At 36.2% G+C, this 24,097-nt stretch overlaps 1 protein-coding gene and 1 long non-coding RNA gene across 3 annotated transcripts; both read right to left on the reverse strand.

Annotated features, from left to right (window-relative positions):
• Nucleotides 1–10,552: 10,552 nt before the first annotated feature.
• Nucleotides 10,553–12,312, reverse strand: LOC126708824 (uncharacterized). Its single transcript, XR_007649272.1, has 3 exons — nucleotides 12,134–12,312; nucleotides 11,655–11,710; nucleotides 10,553–10,834 (listed from the first exon to the last, which is right to left on the reverse strand). It is a non-coding gene; the product is annotated as an uncharacterized LOC126708824 (long non-coding RNA).
• Nucleotides 12,313–17,959: 5,647 nt separating this feature from the next.
• On the reverse strand, nucleotides 17,960–23,732 carry LOC126708821 (potassium transporter 5-like). 2 transcript variants are annotated; one of them, XM_050408782.1, is made up of 8 exons: nucleotides 23,507–23,732; nucleotides 22,953–23,178; nucleotides 22,047–22,295; nucleotides 20,699–20,749; nucleotides 20,181–20,441; nucleotides 19,915–20,082; nucleotides 19,574–19,828; nucleotides 17,960–19,055 (listed from the first exon to the last, which is right to left on the reverse strand). In XM_050408782.1, exons 1-8 carry the CDS (start codon nucleotides 23,651–23,653, stop codon nucleotides 18,106–18,108), a joined length of 2,307 nt encoding a protein of 768 aa, XP_050264739.1. In that variant the 5' UTR covers nucleotides 23,654–23,732; the 3' UTR covers nucleotides 17,960–18,105. The 2 variants fall into 2 exon arrangements, with proteins under 2 accessions (XP_050264739.1, XP_050264740.1); XM_050408783.1 differs by lacking the exon at nucleotides 20,181–20,441.
• Between the last annotated feature and the right edge of the window lie 365 nt (nucleotides 23,733–24,097).

Here is a 24,097-nt window from a genome sequence, read left to right on the forward strand (position 1 = left end):
AGTTACTGACGAAGCCATAAGAACGACAAGATCCCTTAAATTGGTGTAAGTCACAAAAAATTGGCTAAGTGACAAGATTTCGCCTAAACATATGTAAGTTACTGACGAAGTCATAAAAATGACAACTTCCCTTAAAGGGGTATCAAGCATAAAATCATCCAAGTAACAAAATTCCGCCTAAGACAGATGTAAGTTACCAACAAGACAACGTTCCTGCAATAAGCGCAAGTCTCAACGAAAAGTTTAACTAAGTAGCAGCGATACAAGCTACTGACGAAGAAGAAATAACCAAAGAAAATAAAGCAAATAGAGACAAGAATGCAAACAAGTAAGTATAAAATTACAAACAGAAGTAAAAGCCCAACGGGCAACCATCATTGCATTTGTAAGCCCCTAAACACGGGGTAAGATTGTTTTCAAAATTAGAATATTGTTCTCAAAGTAGAATTAAAAAGCCCAAAAACACACTAGGCACTTAAAAAAAGGGATTACAAAAGAGAAGTATCAGATTCATGCATTAATAGCAGCGTCAGTAGGAGCACCCTCAGGAGCATCGCCTTTAGGAACTGAGGACTGGGAAGCTTCATCAGCAGCCATCTCTTTATCCACCTCTTCCAGATCCAAATTTTCTAGACCAACTCCGGTGGGGTGCTTGACGAAATGCCTCCTCAGGAGCTCAAAGCCTTTAAAATACCAACTGAAGAGCATAGTGTTGTACTCGTTAGTCTACTGGAAAGCCTTAACGGCTTTAGCAGCGATGGTCTTAAGCTTCTCCTTGGCAGCTAGAAGTTGTTCATCCTTCTCCAGAGTTAACTGCCGCTCAGCCCTGAGGTCGTCGCTCAAGGTCTTGAACTTTTCCTTGAAGGTGTTGGCCTTGTCCATGGCGACAATTAGGTCTTTCTTCAGTTTGGAGTTCTCCACTTCTAGAGCCTCCATCCTAGACCTCACGGACGCGACCTTTGCCTCCTAAGTGAGGTACTCTGTGGTGATATGATGACTTTCCCCCAAGACCTGAAAAGGAAATTAAAGCCTTCAAAAAAAAGAAAGAAAAAAAAAGAGAGAAACTGAAATTACACAAGTACACTACCTGGACGATTTTGTGGACATGACGAACCACGATCTCATCGGAAGGCACCCTCGAGAAAATCTTAAGGTCCTCAGTAGTGACGACCTTATGCGCCCTCTCCACGGCTAGTCTAGCGTTGTCCCAAACACTGGACGGATGGGAGTCTGCTTTCTCCTTGTTAGTTAAATGTGGCCTCTTTGAGATAGGAGTGAGGATCTCTTCAACTGAAGTGGCAGGAGAAGCCTTCCTCGTCGTTTCGGTGCCGGGAACATTTGGACTGACGAGGGCAGATGAAGTCACAGGGGGGCCCTTCCCGGTAATGCGCACTGTCTTTTTCCCAAGATTGGACAGTGGCTCATTTTTCTTGGATCTCATCTTAGCATACATATCCTGGTTGAATTTCGTCGTCATCTCCATAAAAAAAGAAGAAGGAAGAAACACTTGTTAAAAAAAAAAAAAAAAAAAAAACAACAAAGGGTGGCAGCAACGAACCAAATACTTACTTTTCTTCTCTTCTCTCTCAATGGTACGCAAGACGTAGGTAGAAGGCTCCGGGCCAAGGCAATACAGAGCCAAAGTACGAGGATCGACCAAATTGTTGAAATCGTCAATGGACTTCGCGTATTCAATGGCAGCCTCAACGCGTTGCTTGTATCTGCTCTTGAGATTAGGTCATCTCTTAACTGCATAAGGAGCCCAAAAATTTAGCAATGACAGAATAAACGAAACCAAATGAAGAACAAAGTGCGGAAAGAAACAACGACACACCTAGACGCGGGGTTTCCCATTGACGAAGCAACCTTGGGAGATCACCCCACACCTCGCTAGAGGGAGTCTCCCAGTCATCCCCAGACACAAAAAAGAAGCGAGACTTCCAGTACCTGAATGATGAGGGTAGATCCCTGACGATCCTGGTCCTCCTCTCCCAAGGCACTAGTTCGTAGTACCTATGCTCTTTAGACTCCTTTAGACGATATAAATAAACCAGCTCGTCCACCCTGATCATAGCCCCTTCAGTAGTAGCTAGCCATATTTCCATACAGCTGACTACTATTCTCCATGAATTGGGCATAAGTTACCCAAGAGCGATGCCGAAGCGATCTAGAAGCTCCATGATGAAAGGGTGGATGGGGAGCCTAAGCCTACACTGGAAGGCAGTCTTGTAGAAGCATACCTCCCCAGGTGAAAAATGACAAGCTCACTCCTCCTCTTGAGGAAGACGAACCCTAATCTTCTCAAGGAATTGAAATCTATCCCTAAATCTAGACAGCGTCTCGTCATCCAAACCACACGCCTCCCCGAGGGCGTGAAAAGCCCTAACTTCCTGAGGAATGGAGACCGCAGTATCTACTTCTACCCCCACAGGATTGTCATTAGACGACAACTCGGTCTCTAACTCGCTCGATGTCACCTCAGACATTGCCCTCCACTCACTCAATAAACCCTCAAACTAGTCGATTGATTGACTAAGCAACATGAATAAACTACCCAACACCACACCTAAACAACTACCTTTAGAGATAAAATTTGCAACCGAAGGGAGGAAAACACGGGAAGTACCCAAAGAAGCCCCTAAATGCGCAAAAAAGAAAGAAACTGAGGGGCAGGCTACCCTAACCTTAGAGCTATTAACCATAAAAACCAGATACAAAGATGGATCCTAAAAGCAAAAACCCCAAACCAAACACAAAACAAGGAGAGAAAGATCAGAAATTGAGCATGACCTGTATCTAAAAAAATAAAGAAGGGGGAGAAGAAAAACATACCTCAAAAGAGCACGGAAAACTCAACCACAAAATGCATCGGCTTGAAGAAAAACGCAGGAAAAAGTTGGAGAAGAAGAAACTCAGAACAATAATTGGAAGTTGGAGAAAGTGAAGGGAAAGAGAAAAGTGGGGAAGTTTAAACCAAGGCACAAAAAATTGAAATTCAACAGGAAACCCCAAAAGTCACACAATTGGAGCATTAACTCCACTGGTCAGGACACGCCACGTGGCCACGATATGTGTAGCGCCATCATTGCACATTAAATGTGGGGCGAAATCCCAAGAGCCGTGTCGGATCAAGAAACTTTTCATCTTCTGATGGTCGTCATGACACATCACGACGACCACAGAACCCGAGGGGCAGCTGATGGGACTGACGAACTCAATTTACCTGGACGATCTCATCAAATACACTCGTCCACTTCGGTGTGACACGGACGAGGATAGAGAAACCATTAATGGGAGCATTCAATACCTTGAGCAGTTACCAAACAGTTGGCAGACCGTTGGAGCCTCAACAAAACCTATATTCATGAGCCTTGAGGCGTTACAAAGAAGGCACTAAAGCCACAATCAAGGCCCTCAACGACTAAGAATCACAAAGCTGTATATATACACTTCAAATAGCTACAAACTAGGTACATAGATACACACATCCAAAAGTACTCACAAGTAAATCTGATATTCTTTGTATTCTCCAAAAAGCTTTCTGATACTAACTTTGGCATCAGAGACATTGTGGCAGGCACCACACCGGTGACCACCTTGAGGGAGCAATCTTACTGTATTCACAGGGACCTAGACGAAGACCCAGCTCCATTTGAACGCACTCATAAGGACTGACGATTTTGGCATAATCAGAACCTATTGTGACCATAAGAAATAAGAACATAGAATTTCTACTATTGGTAGAATCTTAATTAATGACCTTCGCCATTATCGTTGGCCCTTAAGACAATGAACACGTACTTGATCACAGGGATTAAGGTGATAGCGTAGAAGATCAAGGACAGTGCAGCCAGAATATCGTCCTCCTGCTGGATACCATTGGGGAAGATGCCTGAATACACGTAGAGTGGGGATGTGCCAATGTCTCCATACACTATTCCAATACTTTGGAATGCTACATGCAAGATCATTGACCAATCAACGGCCTAACAAGAAGATTTTCATGTCAAATATCATGAATAATATTAATTGTCTTCGTTAATTTCCATGCAAGAAAAATATTGCTAGTGCAAAACCATATATATAGTGTTAAACTTGGATCGAACATTGGTCAATTGTAAGGTTAATTATTCAGCGAAAAGAAAACGCCAGTTGGGTCAATTGAAAAATAAAAATATATAGTCTTATATATAAAGATTAAAAGATAATTAACTATGAAAATACTAATGAAATGGGTAAATTGCATTTTGGTTCCCTCAAATATGAGGTTTGTTCTATTTTAATCCCTTCTAATTCTGTTATTTAAATTTAAAAAAGGGAACAGTTTTGTCCATACACCTAATTTTCGTTAATTTCTTGCTTGAATTTTTGATTCCTCATCATGAATCTTAGTCACTTAACTATGAGGTGCTTCAACTTTCCGTTAATAAGCGTGTACAATAAATGAACAAAAAGTACAAATTTGTTGTATTTTTATAATTTTGAGGTTTCAAAATCTCAATTAATTTTTGTTGACAAAATATTAAGATGATAAATTAATTATCCCCTTATTTATAAAACATTTAAATTAAAATTTTTAAAAATTTTAAAATTATGCATAAATTACACGATAATACAGAGTATTATCGTGTAATTTATGCATAATTTTAAAACTAGTTAAAAAGCCAATTTTAACTTGAACATTAAATCTTTTTAAGATCAATTAACTTTGTGGGATGAAAAATGTGGCTGAGTTGCTGGTACAGCCGACCTTAGAGCTAGAGTCATGGCCGTGAGGACGACTAGGAAAGTAGCTAGATTCGATGTCGAAGGAGTCATGCATACTCAACTTTTGGAATGACAGTTTCTTCTTGTTGAGCTTCTGAGAAACTTCCTTCTTTACTTCAGTGCTGTCCGGAGTGTCTTCTACTATATTATCAGACATTTCTACAATAATCCACAAGAAATCACGTATACGATCTTAGGTGACAGCACGAAGGCAGCAAAGGAGCTAGGCGAACACTGCCTTGTCATGCAAATACTCACACAAACAAAAGTGCCTTGGCCTGGAAACCAAACAAAAGTGTCCGCATCTCGGACATTGAGGAGGACCTCTTCCTCGTGGAATTTGGAGATAAGAAAGACAAGCAGAAAGTAATGGACATGTGTCCATGGAGCTACGACAACAACTTGGACCTACTTCAGGACTTTGACGATGACGTTGCACCAAAAGAACTCAAACTCCGTTGGTGTCCCTTTTGGATCTAGATTTACAACCTGCCCCTCAAAAGTAGGACAAAAGAGACTAGGTGGAAGATTGGCAGCAAAATAGGGGAGGTCATGGATGTTGATGTCCCAGACAACAGCGTTCAGTGGGGAAGAATGCAAAGAGGGCAACTCACCCACCATCGGATAAGAGAAGCCAGCGCCCCAGTATGGTGCTTTGCTTAGAGGCGAGCCACTCAAGCGTACTTCCAACAAGGATATGTCGGACTCCTCCCATTGACCACCGGAATACGGAAACCACCATAGAACGACGGAAGGAGCGCAACCCTCCCAAGAGGCAAGGGTGGTTGGTGAGCCCCACGTGACTAGGGACCCCACTAGACCTTCTGACACCACGCTGACCCACTCAGCGGGGTCACATGAGCCGAATGCCACAGAACCTGCAGCAAAGCTCGCATCAACACCTGCAAAAGGAACTGTCACCGCTACCGGGCAAAAGCAAGATTGTCTGCAACTTGAAAGTGGTTATTCCTCCGATCAAAGAAAGTCAAACACATCGGGGTAGGTAAAGAGCATCGGATGCTAGCTACAACAGAGGAGCTAATGGTGATGGATGATAATGATGTTGATTTACCTTTAAAGGCCTTGATGCGTACATAAAACCAAGCTAGCAATTTGGGCCACACTAATGGGCCAACAGCTATGATATATGATAATGACTTAAGGCTGGATCGATGAACCCAACGGCCCAATACCCAGATATTGGAAGCTTATTGAAAGGAAAAATGAGAAGGAGAACAATAGCCCAATCCAAGCCATTACCATTGCAAAAAGAAAAAGAGATGGGCCGACACGTAGGAAGAGAACACAACATGGATGGCGATATTGCGGAGGCTGTGATGTAGCCCCGCCTAGCTCAATGAATATCATATCTTGAAACTATCGAGGGCTCGGGGACTCTCACGCAGTTCGTACACTCACCAGAATGGTGAGAGATGAAGCTCCCCTACTGGTCTTCCTTGTGGAGACGAAAGCAAATACTTCCTTCATGAAAAGAGTTTAGGCAAAGCTAGAATACACGCAAGGGATTATTGTTCCAAGCGATGGCAAAAGTGGTGGTCTTGCACTACTATGGAAGGAAGGAAGGAAGCAATGTAGACGTTCATAAGTACTCACACTCCCACATTGATGTGATCATCTTAGACTCAACGAAAAATTTGAAATGGAGAGCAACGGGTTTCTACGGACACCCAGAAAAGACATATATCTTGGAAGCTTCTAGAACGTTTGAATGAGCAGCTCAACCTACCATGGATAGTTTTCGGAGACTTTAATGAGATTACACATTTGGAGGAAAAATGTGGCGGGGCAGAGAGAAATGCTGACCAAATGCAAGCTTTTCGCAACACTCTCGATGCATGCGCCCTTCATGACCTTGGGTTTAGTGGCCCGAGCTTCACTTGGTGCAATGGAAGGTTTGGTGACTAGAGAACTTTGGTTCGACTAGATAGGATGGTGGCGAACTCTGAATGGAAAGGCTTATTCCCAGGAGCACGGGTGCAACACAGGTCCACGACTGCTTCTGATCATTGCTCCTTAGTCTTACACTTATATCCCACTGCTAGAAATAGAAGAAAGAAGCCCCGTTTCCGTTTCGAAACAATGTGTCTCCGTGATGCGGAGTGTAAGGAAATCATAGAGCTTGCATGGTCAATGCCAAACAGCTCCGTTGAGGTCCCAACAATTCAAGAATGAATTAAAAGTTGCCAACAACAACTCCAGTGGTGGAACAAGAATGTTTTTGGGCACATCAACAAGCAGCTGAAAGAAAAGAAAGACAAGCTTCAACAATTGGAATCCCTTGATATACTTCATGAGCATGTAGAGGACATCCATCTCCTCCGCAAGGAGATAAACAGTCTCCTGGACAAAGAGAATGATATGTGGTGGCATAGGTCACAATCCTTATGGATGCAACAGGGCGACAGGAATACGAAGTTCTTCCACTCCACGGCCAGCCAATGTCAAAGGAAGAATGCCATTCAGGGACTTGTGGATGATCAGGGGGCACGGAAGGACGATGCCGAAGATATAGAAAGGAACACTTTAGATTACTATACATTCATCTTTACGTCTGATCAGCCCACACAGTTTGATGCAGTGGAGCAAGCCCTTGAACCAAAAGTAACAGTAGAAATGAATGCAATCCTAACCAAGGAATTTCAACCCGATGAGGTTTGGCACGCCATACAGCAAATGCACCCAATGAAGTCTCCAGGTCCGGATGGTATGCCCCTATCTTTTACCAAAAGTTTTGGAATATTGTAGGACAAAATACTATTGAATGTGTTCTCAATATCTTAAAATCTGGGATTATGCCTACTGATATAAATGCCACCCATATATGCCTCATCCCAAAGAAAAATAACCCCCAAAAAATTACGGATTATCATCCCATCAGTCTTAGCAATGTATTATCCCGTATTGTTTCAGAGGTCTTGGCTAACCGACTTAAAAAGGTGATGCCCAAAGTTATCAGTACCTCCCAAAGTGCTTTCCTCCCTGACAGGTTGATCACAGATAATGTACTCGTGGCTTTCGAGACAATGCACTACACTAATCAACGGAGAAAAGGCAAAGGAGGTCTAATGGCCATCAAACTTGATATGAGCAAAGCATTTGATCGGATGCAATGGCCATGTTTGGAAATGATTATGCGTAAACTGGGCTTTCAGGAACGATGGATCTCTCTCATAATGATGTGCGTCACAACTAACACATACTCCATCCTCATAAATGGAGAACCAAAAGGATTGATCTGGCCATTAAGAGGAATTTGCCAAGGTGATCCCATATCACCCTACCTCTTCCTTATATGCGCTGAGGCACTCTCGACAATGTTGAAGAAAGAGCAAATATAGGGGAATATTAAAGGCGTGGTTGTTTGTAAGCAAACACCATCAATCTCCCACTTGCTCTTCGTTGATGAGAGCCTTGTCTTCTGTAAAGCCACCATGAACGAATGCAATCGGGTTTGGGAGATATTACAAAACTATGAAATAGCCTCGGGCCAACAAATGAATAGAGAAAAAATCTCCCTGTTCTTTAGCAAAAACACCAGCCCCGAGACTCAAGACTCCATCAAGAACCTTTTTAGTGCCCAAATTATTAAACAACATGAACAATACTTGGGCCTTCCCTCATTAATCGGCAAAAAAAAGAAAATAGCTTTTAACAGAATCAAAGACCAGGTTGGGAAAAAGATTGCTAGATTGAAGGGAAAATTGTTGTCGAGTGTAGGGAGAGAAACACTCATCAAAGCTGTTGCACAAGCCACTCCTACCTATACGATGAGTTGTTTTAAGCTCCCGGACTTTTTGTGCTTGGACATGGGGGCTATGATCAGTCGATTTTGGTGGGGGCAAAAGAAGGAGGAGAGGAAAATATCGTGGGTAGCTTGGGATAAACTCTGTATATCCAAAGCTGATGGGGGAATGGGCTTTAGGGACTTGCAAGCCTTCAATTTAGCTTTTCTAGCAAAGCAAGCATGGCGCCTCTTGAAAAACCACAACACTCTGTTCTACCAAGTCTTCAAGGCCAAATACTTTGATAACTCCACCTTTCTTAATGCTTAACTCGGCAAAAGACCTTCCTTTGCCTGGCCAAGTATCATGGTAGCCAAGTCGATTGTTTTTGAAGGGGCTAGATGGAGTATAGGAAATGGGATGCGAACTCAAATTTTGGAGGATAAGTGGATTCCCGTCCCAACAACATTTAGAGTTATCAGTTTGAGAAGAGCACTCCACCAAGCTAATGGCTAGCTGGTCTCATGCCTCATTGACCATGACTTGCATGTATGGAAAACAGAACTAGTTTGCAACACTTTTCTTCCCCATGAAGCCGAAACAATACTCAACATTCCACTTAGTGCCCTTCCTACGGAGGATCATCAGATTTGGTCAGCCATCGCAAATGGTGAATTTTCTGTGCGAAGTGCTTACCGTATTGCCCAAAGACTTCTAACTAGCCAAGACAATGGCCAATGCTCTGACAACTCACCTATGGCCACAAATTGGAAGGCTATCTGGAGCCTGAAGTGCCCAAATAAAATTAGAAGCTTCATTTGACGTGCTTGCAAAAATATCCTCCCATAAAAAATGAGATTCAGAGACCGCCATGTTCCAATAGAGGTTGACTATGCCCTGTGTGACTCAACTGAAACGCCAGAGCACATCTTCTGGGGCTGTGACCTCGCTAGAGAGGTATGAACCATTCTCGAAGTACAACCCCCTAGACCTCTATGGAAACCAAGGGACTTCATAGATCTTTTTTGGCTATTGAAGGAGAAACATGATCATGCTGCACTGGAAATCCTTGCAACAGCTGCATGGGGCATTTGGAAGAATAGAAATGATGTTACCTATGGTGGCACCTCCAAAACAGCAACCGTTATTGTAAACAATGCTCGCAGGTACATCGAGGAGTATAAACAAGCAACAAATTCCCTTGGTCCTCGACCTGCTCAAGCGCCGGTCCCTTAGAAGCCCCCACCGCTCAACTGGTATAAGATCAATGTTGATGGTGTAGTTTTCAAGGAAACCGGGTGTTGTGGAATTGGAGTAGTTGCTCGAAATGACAGAGGGCAGATCATGGGTGCTCTTTCAAAGAAGTTACACTATCCTCTGGGTGCGTTAGAAGTTAAAGCAAAGGCAATGGAATGCGGGATCATCTTTGCATGGGAGTTGGGACTTAAGTAGGTCATAATTAAGGGAGACTCGCAGACTGTCTTTCATGGCCTGACACATGAGACACTTGCTCTAGTCTCCATTCAACAGATCATAGCGGGGTCGAGAATGTGGCTAATAGCTTTCACTTCGTGGATGGCAAGCTTCACTAAACGGGACAGCAATGTAGCAGCTCACTTAATGGCTAAGCATGCTAGAGATATTGTAGATTGTACGATCTGGGTGGAGGACACTCCCCCTATTATTGTATAGCAGATTTATTTTGATGTAATTTCTATGGGTACCACCCACGTTTAATGAAATTGCAAGTTTTTCTATCCAAAAAAAAAAAAAAAAAAAAAAAAAATTTTGAAGGACCCACAAAATTTTTTGAACTTGCATGGAACAACAAGAGATCCAAGGGCTAGAAGAGTTTAAGGTAAGAGAAAGGGTCCTAGCATAGACATAGATTTTGTTTAGTTTTATTTTTTTGATAAAGCCTGTCACGCCCCAAACCCGAAAGGGTCCAAAGCATGAGAAAAACATTTCAAAGGTACCTATAGATTTTGTTCCTTTTGACAATTCAATCCAAATAAAATCATATCAAGTACCAACATCAAGAATTATCATAATAATTCCATTAAATTTACTCCCAAAGTAAGTTAGAGCTCTATGCAATAAACACAAAAGAATGGAGGTTTGAATAAATAATTATATATCATCAACTTGTCTCATAATTAGTGGAAATAAAGGCATAACCCCTATTAGATACAAAAGAATTGGGTCAAGCCTACTCTAAGTTATACATCATCAATTATCTCCGTCACAAAACTCAACCTCCATCAGCAGTTAGTTTAACTACTGCTAGCCACCAAAAAGTTGTCTCAAAACAATAGTTGTCTACTCTGAAAAAGTTTGTAAAATGATGGAATGAGATAGAGCCCAGTAAGTAGCATAATTAATGGGGGTGGGAAAAATGCAAGTTTCATGATAATGAACATTTTACAGACATGCTAAAATTTGGGAATTTCCATTTGAACACTGCAAAATAAATTTCCTTAACATCATGACAAGAATGATAGACATATTGTAGCACCAGGCTTCCCAAAGTAACTATGAAACTACATATTATTAATTGTGAGCCATAAAATATCCAATATCATTTCAAATTCGAAAATCTCACCCAAGGCGATATGACAAGGTTGTCACACAGACGGGGTCATCACACAGACAAGGTAATCACCAATATCATGGCACAACGACAAAACCACATCAAAAGCTCACCAGTTAAAGTATTTGAAATACACAGTTCATTTCTAGGTAGTTTCACAAAATATTTTAATAATCAAATAGCCACAATATTCTCAAAGTCCTCTAAAACAATTTCTTGTCATAAATATTTTGCGAGAATTTCCCAAATAATACAAGCTAAGATAAAGCACCTTTATAATTTGCAAATAATGCAATAAATTCATAAAATCCATTCCCAAGAATTTTATAAAAGATGCTTATCTTTTCTATGCCAACAAATCATGCATTTCCCCATATACATCACCAAATATGATGCCATTTTCACAAATAATCACTTACATTAAAAATTACAACATAAAGCTTTCTAGGAAAATATAGTTTCCATAAACAATTTCCCAAAATGTGTTTAACCCAAAAACAATGCTTTATGCAACATGGTTATTTTTAAAAATATCCCATTAAAAAGCTACTTACCTTGCAACCCACAAAAAGGCCTAATTCTCCAAGCTCCAAATAAGATTAACTAGAACCTAAACAATATCAAGCAAACTTATCATCATGTCATTCCAAGCTTCTCCTTTACCATAAGAGATCCTAACACTTTATGAATTTCTTCCTCAATATACATGTCATTTTCAAGAGGCCCACAAAACAACAACATATATAACAAAACCCACCATTACAAACCCCAAATGTAACTCCTCCACTAGCTCCAAATACACAATAAAAATTAGATTCATCAATTGTTTCACATTAGAAGATCAAAGACCCCAAATCTTTAGTATGGGTAAATCTCAAATGGCTACCATTGCACAAAATCCACAACCATTCACCCAAATAGGTCCACCAAAGCAAAACCCATAAACATTATCACAAGAATATCATTCCAAAACTTAGATTACAAAAACCTCTAGCAAAATATGAAAACCCACAAAAAGTATAAAAGCTCATACCTTAAATAAGATGAGATGTAGGAGCTTAAGAGGTTTTTAGAGAGCTTTCTGAAGAACTTTGCCGGAAAAGATGGTGGAAGTAATGAGGAGTGTACTGGTGGGAGAGGAGTGTGTGTATATATGCTGTGTTGAGTGAAAAAGAAAAAGAAAAGAAGAACAAGAATGAGAGACTGGCCAAGAGAGTGAGTGTGAGATGATATTTGTGTGGTGGGGAAGTGAGTGGGGTAAGTGGGCATGTGTGAAAGCAACTAAAAAATCTGACCATAGCTTTTTTTTTTTTTAATGGGCTGGGCTGTTACAAAGCCTGTGGAGTGTCTCGACCCAACTTTCGTGCCACAATTCTTGCAATATTTTTAACATGTAATTGTAAGTAGTGGAGAAAAAGTGGTAGGTTTATATAAAATGATAAGACTTAGGTGCAGTACTTAAGTGCTATTCCTTAAATTTTCCTTTTAAAATTTTGCCAAATGAATTTTTTCTTATGAGATGGAAGTGTATTTTTTACTTAAGTAGCTATATGACTGAATCTTAAGAGAGGAACATAAGAAACAACACCTAAAGTATTGTACTTAAATTTTGACCTATGTAAAATGATGATTCATGACTTACAATTTCACATGTTACAATTGCACATATTATTAAGTTTTGGTAAACGTTGTGGCATTCAATATGGTCTTGGAAGTTGAAAGGACTTTTTGTTTTTAAACGTCAATGTTTACGCTAACATAGATTTAATTATGTTTACAAAATATAATATTAGAAATGGGACTTCTTACTTTTTACTTCTTAGAGCATTAACATCCGGTATCTCCAAAATATCATATTTTACTATCTCAAAAGTTACTTTATCTATTATACTATACCATTTTATAACACATCTAACATCCAAAACTCTATTTGTTTTCCAACTTTATTTAAATATGATTTTTTATTCTTTTTTTACTATTTCTCCCTCTCTCTCTCTCTTCCTCTTAAGCAACCAACAACCACAACCAAGTAAAACACACACACACACACGGATAACCCACATCCCATAAACTCACCATTGTCAATCAAAGCACCAAGCAAAACACGCACACACGTATCACAATCCCCACGGGTCCAGTGCCACCCAAACCTCCCCATATAAATTTCTCCTTTAACAATGAGTTAAGATTTTTTTAAAAACTCAATTATTGAGTTACCTTAAAAACTTTTTTTTTTTTATTATTATTATTATATATATATATATATATATATAAAACCGAATCCTCTACTGGCACCACAATTTTCCATGTCAACACAATATTTAAAAAATAAAAAATAAAAATAAAAACATTATAACACCTCAAAACCCTAGCAACCTTACCCCTCTCTCAAGTTAAGAAATATAAAGCCACAGTTTCTGCTTCCACGTCAGCACAATATTTAAAAAATAAAAAATAAAAAATAAAAACAAAAACATTATAACACCTCAAAATCCTAGCAACCTTACGCCTCTCTCAACTTAAGAAATATAAAGCCACAGTTTCTGCAAACTCTCTCTCTCCAAACGTAAAAATTCAACCCCTTTAATTTCTCTTTATATTTTTGAGGCTTATATAGAGTAATAGTGAGTTATGCTGATTTTGTTTTTTTTTTTTTTTGTGTGTGTATAGATGGTCATAATACTTCGGTATTCCAAGAGAAGTTTGTGTTTTCGTTAATTGAAGGCCTTAGAGAGATAAGTGTTGCAATTTGAAACAGCAATACAAAAGACGATTTCATTGGCAGCGGAAAGTAATTACTTTGTCTCATATTTTTGTTTTTTGAATTGATTTTGTGTGCTTTTTAGACCCTTTTGGATCAATTTTGTTAATTGGGTGTTTTTTTTTTTTTTTTTGATAGGGTCCAATTGGGGAAGGTTCTTTCAAAGGGTTACGACGACCGCATTTGGTGTCTGTATACTAATAGTGGGGGGGCCGGGTAAGTGCTATAAATTACTAACCCTTTTAAGTGTATAATCTGTTTCTAAAATTATCTATAATATTTTGTCCTCCAAAAATTTTTTCTCTTTAATTTTAGTATATTGTATTTCTTAAGCTATAGACAGATTTTCTTTGTTTCTTATTTTTAATAATAAATCATTTTATTGCAATACCGGTAATTGTTTGAGAAATCCAATATGTTTATATCTCTATAGAATAGAGAATAGTAGAAGCCAATTTTATTACAACTACTTAAAAGGAGTTGACTTAATTTCGTACAATTACAAAGTATAGCATGAAAGATAATGGAATTAATTGTTGTAATTTTTATTTTCTTTCCATGTTTTAAATTTCCATGTTTTTATTGTTGATGAGAAATTAAGAGTCAGTTGCACAATATGTGTAAATTCTTCAGAAGACTACTTTAAATAGTAAGTCAATGTGTCTTTTATATTTGGGTATTAGTTACAATTATTTTCAAATGATTGTACCAATAAAAGTGAATGTGTATAAATTTTGTTTAACTATTCCGTGCATCGCATGGGTTAGCGACTAGTTATTATTATTATTATTATCAATTTAAAAATTATTGAATTTAACAATTATTGTCATCGAGTAAGCGCAAGCAATCCAGTAAGACAAAAGATGGCAGCATGTGCAAGAAGGCCGCATGTTGTATAATAGAAGTTAGTAAAAGATCGGTATAATTTATGTATCTCAATTATTGAGAATATAATATATGAATAAACTCTATCCATTCCATTTAAAAAAAAAAAAAAAAAAGGAAAAAGTCAATTAACCATTCTGAGGAAAAAATCAACTAGGACAGAAGATGGCATATGCAAATAGGCTAGTAAAGCTTAGATTTTATCTTTATTATAGTTTATTTTATCTCAATCATTGAGAATAAAAAAAGAAAGAAAGAAAGAATATACTTCTATTAAAAAAAAAAAAAAAAAAAAAAACAAGGATGAGAAGTCTATTACCCATCCGATCATATATGGCAAATGTAGTTTGAATAGCATGGGGATTGTCTTAACTAATCGATTATTAAAATGCAATTATTTGATAGGAAGAGGATTACAAGTCCATAACTATCATTTATCTATAATATTAATAAATCTTTATGCAATTCACTTTTTATGATGAAGGATCTTGTTAACAAGTGTGCTAAGGACACAAGCTAAAGAAGAAAATACACTTATTAATGATTTACTGGCTTGTATGCCCAAATTTATTATGATTATGTGTGTTTTTTTTTTTTTGGATATATGTATATAATTTACTAAAATATTTAATGTACCTTAACCACAGCTCTTAGGACATTGTTAATACTATAATTTGATCATTGCACTCCAATGTACTACTTGTACATATACAATTTTTTTTCTTTCAATAATTGTTATGATCAATTTATCTAAGAAAATTAAACTAATAATTGTAATTTTAATAGCCAAGAGCCTTGTAATATATTGTAACTATCTAAAAAAAAAAAAACTATATTTTTGGCAAACCAACGCATGCACATTCATGGCAAACCAACATATTTTTTGTTTGACAAGTACCATAGAGATATATATAAACCTTGGTCTTCTAAAAATTTAATATGATTATATATTTTGAAAATTTAACAATCTATATATAAATATATATATATATATATATACATATATCTATTAATAGGTAAAGCTCATAGAAAATCTAATTAGATTTCAATTAGATTTTTAATTTTGTGCCACGCGTGCTATCTAATTTTTAATTTTTGTGCCAAATTCAATTAGAATCCAAATTGAAAGTCCAATTTTATGCCACTTATCCTGTTATTTTTCTTAATTTTGTTGCAAAGTACTTATATCGAATTCAAAAACCAAGGGTCCTCTCTTCATTAGCTTCTGTATATATTTAAATTTCAAACTCTTTATGTTTATACAAAACTCTTCATGTGTATCTGTACAGAACAACCCTATAAATGAGATAATTCTAAATTCAAGAGCCTTAACCATAGTATGGTAAGGCAGCACAATAACAATTTGTTTTCAACTTTTACACAAGGCTAGCACAACACGTAGTCGACTAAGTCTCACTGAGAAAATTGGAGGTGCTTATTCTGATCTGCCATTTTTGTCCATATCCTTTGCATCACTGTCTTACTTTTTTTTTCTACGATTATTTATTGGCTACTAATTATGTTGTTTTCAAAGTGGTTCCGTTGTTGAAGAAAATGGAACAATCACCGCCTATTGTTGTGATGGTACAAAGACGAAACAACTTTTAATCTTCACTCCTTTTTTTGGCCTATATTACAGATATCCACTTTTGGTTCAGCATGTGGAGAGAGACACCAAAGAGGCAGAGGTTTGGAAGGCCTATAGAAATATTTGTTTGCCCCATGCCGCCACCTATGCAGGCTATGCTTTTAATAGTTTTACACTTTTACTCCTACATCCTAACATTTTCTTTTATTATACAAACTAACCTCAATTCACAAGGAAATGCTTGAAATCATTATTACCCTTTTTGTTTTCTAGGCTGTTGGGTAACTCTTTGTTTGTTTTGTTTTTGTTTTTGTTTTTTTTTTTAAAGTTGAAATGGATATCTACTGTGTTACCAATTTGTTAATGTAGCAGCTAAGAATTTGACTTAGTTTGCAATTCATCAAAGTTAATGTTGCAGCTCTAGAGCAATTTCCATTGTTATATTTCAAATAAATATATTATTGCAATGGGTTGACAAATTTTTTTCAGTATATTGCTGAAAAAGTGGTAGAACTCTTTGAATATTTAAAGGATGTGTTTATTCACACTCTTTGATGCATTAACATTTTTATTTGAGACTCCAAAGACAAACTCGAAAGGAGTAAAAGAAGTAGTCGTTACTAATCTTTTTGGAGTGAAGACTAAAGAAGTCTAATCTTCTTGGAGTGAAGACGTCTATGGAGTAAGATCCATCGGCTTAGATTTTTTTTTTTGTTTTTTGGTCTTTTTTTTGTGTTTCTTTTATTTTGGAATAAATAGATTTGTATAGTAGCAAATTTATGTTTATCTTATTTTTGTATACATAGATCTGAATGGTAGTGAAAGATTGATGAAATATAAGTTAGGTCTCACATTTGTTATTCAAATATTAACAACACCAACAATATTATTATTAATCAATATTTTTCAATAATAATAATTTAGTAATCCTACAAAAAGATTGACACAATTATTCAATTTTTCCTTTTCTATTATAGTTCAATGTTTCTGCACATAAGCACAAGTTACAAGCTAGTTGAATTAATTGTATATTTTTTATGTTCTTAACATGTATTTCAAATTTTGTTCAAAATTGGATGTTAATTACTATTCATCCATAACTTATCTTTTATGCATTATTTAAAACTACAAAAACTTGAAATTTAAATATTTGATTGATAAAATAGTTATTTATATATCTTTGATCTTTTTTAAATTTTGCAAGTAGAGATGATATAATTAATAAGAAAATGCAATTTAATAGTGGATTTGTCAAAATTCATATCCAATAAATTCAAAATTCAAAATTCATATCATAGTGCAATTTAAGAAGAGTTTGAAGAGTTTTATCTCTCCAAACTAGTTTGGAGAAAATTTTTTGTCCTATGATAGTGAATATCAAGAATATATTATCTTATCATATAATTACACATATAAATACAATTCCTCTCTCAATTTTTGAATCGTAGTGATATTAAATTTATGTTGTTCTAACTTGTAAGAACAGGCTTGAGCTTTCAACAAGAAACTTTTACCTTTTTTTTTTTTGAGAAGAAGAAACTTTTACATATAAGCACAAAATGTACCACGAGTATTTAGTTTGTAGGTTATTATGAGCAAAAGGTTTTATCCTAAAAGAAGATTAATGAGGTTCAAGTTGACAACAATTTTTACTATATAAATATAGCGATATTTGTGCATGTGACATGCACACTCGCTTTTACATTGTTCTATAAATCCATAAAGTTATGCCCACAATGTTGACACCTTAATTTTACCTTCAAATTATGCTTCAAAGCTCGTAAGTCATGCCTACTTTCATCATACGCTTGTGAGGAACATCAAACACTTTCTCACTCTCTCCCAAATTTTTCTTCAAGAAATTGTAAGCATAACCTATCATAATTCTCTTGCCTATATTGGCTTCTTTATTAGCAATAACTTCTGTCTCACCAATTAAGTGAACTATACCTGCATGACATGCTTTGTCCACTACCTCCATCTCTCTCTCCACTGCCTCTTTTTGCTTATCTTCTTCAACCTCCCTCACATCCTCCTTTTCATTCTTTTTGTTTACCAACCCATCATCAAGTATTTCACCATCCTTCTCACCAATATTCTGAAACAACCAAAAATCATCTCTTATGAACATCTTCAATCTTTCTATCAAAATCTTCTCAAATGGCTCTTTCTCATTATGCACATCTGTGTATCCATATCTCACAACACAACGAAAGATATTAAGTTCCTTAGGCTCTACTCGATGAAATTGGAAACGCTCTTCCAGCTGAACCTTGCTTATGGGCAATGATTTGATGGTGATGAAAACAAGGACTGAATGCAATGCTGGTACATTTTCCACATAGTGTTTGAAGATTGGAGGAATGCCTTGAACAAATTCTGAGTAGAACATGGCTAGCCCAGGAATTCGACAAAAGCTGTTATCAGCAACTATTTCCTTCAACTTCTCCATAGAAATTTTATGCTCAAGCTCATAATAGTATTTTTTTTGGAACACGTTGTTCCAAACATACATTACAGTCATTAGGATTGCAGCAAAGGCCAGGGGAAGATATCCTCCTTGGTCAAATTTGTAGAAGACTGAACTTAAAAAGATAAGCTCCACGCTACCAATGGTAAGAACGTAGGAAATAACAAGAATTATGTGGGATTTCCATATCAAGATCATTACTAGAACTAGAAAAAATGATGTGAGGACCATTACAAAAACCACTGCTAACCCTGTAGGCAATAACAACTCATTATTAGTTGCAATATATATCTTTTATTTAAAAAAAAAACCTAAAATTACTATCAATTTTACTACAAAAATTTGCAAACTAATGTCACAATGAACATAATTGGTATCAGTTTAACATCTTTTATATATACTCTATTTGAATCTTAGAAAATGTCAAAGGGTAAGTAATGAGATGGAAAAACTCAATAACGCTTTATGGTAGTTATTATTATTATTTTGAATAGGGAATTTAACAATTATTTTTTAAATGGTTGACATGAATTGTTGTAATTAGAGTAACAAAACTTTTAGTCCACCATTGACATCATTTTATCATGTATCAATCACAATGGGTAATTTTAATAATTCTAAAAAAAAAAATTTTGTGAAGAATATTATGTTCCTAGCTAGATTTAAAATTTCCCCATTTTTGACCATTTTGACATTCAATGCCATTGTTCTGTGGATGCATAGCTTAGATTAAAGAAAGGCTAAAAGAATATGTAGATATGGGGATTACCAAAGGCGTTGCCAATGTTAGTTGTGGTCCTAAAACCCAAAGTGATAGCTACACAAGCCAGCATAAGAAGGTAATTGGCTTCAGGCACATAAACTTGTCCTTCATACTTAGCTGATGTATGAACTACTTTCACCCGAGGGAAACACCCTAATGAGAGAGATTGTTGGAGTATAGAGAAAGTCCCAGTAATTATGGATTGGCTTGCTATGATTGATGCTAATACGGCCACCACAAACATAGGCCAAAATAGAGATTCTGCATCATATTTTAAGCACCGCGTGAACAAGTATTGAAGGCCAAAAGAGAAAGGGAGAGAATGTGTATGGACATGTATGGTTTACCTGGTATAGACTTGTGAAAGGTATTAGCAACAAGATCACTGTGCTTTCGGAGGAAGGAGGCTTGTCCTATGTATGCCAAAAGGAGAGCCGGATAGGTCACAAAGCACATGCTAATTTGAATGGATAGAGCTGTGAAGTGACCCAAATCAGCAAATAAAGCCTCAGTTCCTGCATATTTTGACAAGTAACATTACACACTAACAAACTTTTTATAAGGTGTGTATATATATATATATATATATATCACAATGGAAAGAAACTACAACCTGTTATGGTGAGGATAACACCACCAAGGGAAATCCAAGCATCTTTTTTGTTCCTTTGAAAATAATCTATGATGTACTTTGGATATAAGGCTTTAATAACAGTTGGATCAAATTTGATGAAATTGTAGAGGCCAATGCCAGCAATAAAGGCAAACCATATGCAAAGTATTGGAGCAAAACTATACCCCACTTTATCAGTTCCAAATCTCTGAACCATGAATAGGATGATCAAGATAACTACTGATATCCAAATAATCATCTCTGTATACAAAAAAAATGACTAGTTATTAACAAACTATTGCTCATGAAAAAGTAATCAAATGGGCAGTTTATATTAATGTGCAATCTAAAATCATCTTTATTTTTGGCTTCTATATTGCTCTCTCTCTCTCTCTTCCAACTGGTTTAAAACATTTTCAATATGGAATCGTAATTATAATTTGTTTCATTGACTTGTTTTTTTTTTTTTTTTTCCTAATATAAAAGAATTATGATGTGCCGCATGGTCACAAGAGTACCTTCTGTTATTGCTGGTATGGCTACCTGGATTCCACCAACAGCCGATAAAACTGCCATCACAAACATTAGAAAAGAGAAATAAGAGAGGATTAATTTGTAATTTGAAAAAGAAAAGTTAGAAAGGCAAAAATCCATTGCAAGTTGCAACAAACTCTATGGAATCGATATCTCAAAAAAAAAAATAAAAAAACTCTATGGAATCGACAATGGCAGTAATAATAGACACACAGTCACAGATTGTTAATAGATACATGTTATCTGGCCAACGGAAAAAAAAAAAAAAAAAAAAAACTGAATGGACGAAAGAGAAATTGGTATTGTGTTAACTATTTGATCAAAACCTGCCAAACTTACAAGAACGTAAGAATCAAGGAGGCCTTTTTTTTATTATTTATTTTTATTTTTTATGCATGAAAAGGGGAGGTATGAATCACGTTATAAAATGACTTGATTTGTTTCTTTTACACGTTACAAAACTTGGATAGAAACTTGTATAGTTTTATGATAAAAGATGAAGTCTTTTTTATTCCCTTTGTAAGAGGAAGAAAGATGAAGATGAAGTTACTTATTGATTGAAAAAAATAGTCATATGATGTGACAATTTTGTGCACCCAAGATTTTTATTTATTTATTGTCAATAATTTGATAGTTAAGAAAAGATGATTTAAACCTTAAATATTTCTGTTGAGAATATAAAAATATCAGTTGAGATATAAGACTTTTAGCGCATATAAGATTTCCTTTATGACACTATCACATGAAAAAATATATAGAGTTCTTAGCTTCCTAAACAAATAAGGGAAAAAAAAAAAAGAAAAAAAAAAGGAAAAGCAATAAAATTTTTATGCAAGCGTTTAAAAGAGAAAACAAAGAAGTGGGTGGGGGGATGTAGTTTTGATGGTCAGATACCTTTTGTCATGTAACCCTAATCGGTTGTTACAGTTTTAGCTGGCGATCTCTTGTAATTTGTTTTGTATAATTAAAGTCTTTGTTTTGTATCAAAATTAATTTTTTTAATTTTATATTTTAAAAAAGAAGCAATACGTCTAAGCCGTTTTCGGTTCAAAAGTGGTGGTAAACTTCAATGTAAAGTAGCTAAACAATCAGAAGTAGAAAAACAAATTATATCTAAGTAAAGTACTTGCATTTTTATAATCAACAAAAATAATATGGAAAACTCTTTTTCACATGTAAGTAGAATCAACAAAAATAGATTATACATATATATCTAAGAGATATATTATACACATGTTCTATAAGATAATTTTAGAAATACCACATGCATCACTTAATCACAAGCACTAATGTAGATTGCATAAATGATTAATGGAAAGTGAATGTGCATACCTGAGATTGAAGGAGTGAGGACACCATCCCCTATAAGCATGGAAGTCCCAAGCATTGTGGCGATCAATAAGCAATGCCTGGGAAACTTGCTCTTCTCTAGCTTAGACTTGAGCCACGATGCCCTCTGTACACGACGGTTTGGCGACTTGATCTGGTAATTTGACACTTCATAATCCTCAGCCTGTTGGTTTGGGATGAAACTCAACTTGGCATACCGGCATAAGAGAGAGTACAAGGCAAATGTCCCTCCTGTAATTGAAATGTTTAACACAAACTTAAGAGTGTGTTTGAAAGTTTGGAAGGAGAGAAGAGTAGAGGATATTCGGGGGAAGGAGAGGGGAGGGAAGTAGTTACCCTTTCCCCTTAATTATTTAGATGTTTAAGTAAGAGGAAGGAGAATGTGTATATATATATATATATATATATATCACTCTCATTTATTTGGATGATGTAAACATTTATAGGAGGAGAAGAGGGGTGAGGAGAATGGTCTTATAAAGTGACAATTAGGACCATGTTTTGCAAATTTTTAATAAATAGATATAGATTAAGGTAAAGTATAGTTAACACCTATGAGGTTAATACCAGTCTGATCCAAGACTTTTCAATACTGACCAATTTGGTCCCTAAACCCAACTTGGATCCTAAACTGTTACTCATTTTTCTCTTCTTTCTCTCGGTGATTAAGAATGAATTACGTCAGTTTTGAGAAGTTTTAAACTTAATTGACATTAGTTCAAACCTCAAAGTTGATTAGGGATTAAATTGGTCAATTTTGAAAAGTTTTGAACTTAATTGATTTTGATATTAACTCAAATCTCAGGGATGTTAATTGTATTTTACTCATTTATCTTTATAGTTTTGACCTTGATACGAAAAAGAACCATTTTTAGAGAAGGATCATACCTTCGCCCTTATCATTGGCCTTCAAGACAATCAACACGTACTTGATGAGAGAAAGTAAGGTGAGGGTATATAGGATCAAAGAAAGCACTCCCAGGATGTCGTCGTTGTGCTTTATACCATTGGGGAAGGTGCTCGAAAAGACATATAGAGGTGATGTACCAATGTCCCCATACACTACTCCAATACTTTGGAATGCTAGGTGGAAGATCACTGACCACTCTACTGCCTAAACAAATGGGAGTAAATGTAAAATGTCAAATACTCCTCCTTACCAGTTACCATGCATGCAAGAAGAAAGTTTCCAATTATGCAAAAACAGTTGAAACATATTTAGCAATGACTAATGTACTATTACTAGCTACTTTTAATCATTACAATCTTGAAAACTTAATTGAGAGCCAATAGTTTTATAGTTCAATTGATATTTTTTTGTATCTTTAACTGAGACATGCATCTCCAGCCAGGGTTCAAATCTTCTCTTTTTTATTGTATCTATCAAATTAGCAAAACAAATAATTAGAAGAGCATAGGGGGAAGAGTTGCTGGCGGCAAACCTTGGAGTCATGGCCATGATGAGGTCTAGGAAAGTTGCGGGACTCGATGTCCAAATCCTTTTGCCATGAAACTTTGCTCTCTTTAACCTCTTGAGAAACTTCCTCATTTCTTACTTCAGTAATGGCTTCTACTAAATTTTCAGACATGTCTATGACAATCTATAAATATTACCAAGTGAGAGAGAGAGAGAGAGAGAGTTAAGAGAGGTATGTTTGGTTAAGAGAGCTGGTACTTAAAAACTTAAAAGTGAGGATATTTATATGCAAATGAACTTGGCAGAGTCAAGAATGGTAGCTTGTAATTGTAACATTGATATACACTTCAAGACAAACTCAAATTATGTTATAGAGAGATTACCATACACACGCGTACGTATAAACAAAATCACAGGCAAGCAACTAGGACAGGCCCCATTTGCAATGCAATTAAAAAACGTAGTTTTTTTTTTTTTCAATAGATTATAACAAAACCAGTCTACTACTCCATCCTTTAATGTACCTCAATTATTGAGATTTTTTTTCTTCGAAACTAATTATTGAGAGTTAATATAAAAAAAAAAACTCATTAAAAAAAGAAATGATAAAATTATT

Source organism: Quercus robur, chromosome 12, assembly GCF_932294415.1.
Source record: "Quercus robur chromosome 12, dhQueRobu3.1, whole genome shotgun sequence".
Taxonomy (NCBI): Eukaryota; Viridiplantae; Streptophyta; class Magnoliopsida; order Fagales; family Fagaceae; genus Quercus; species Quercus robur.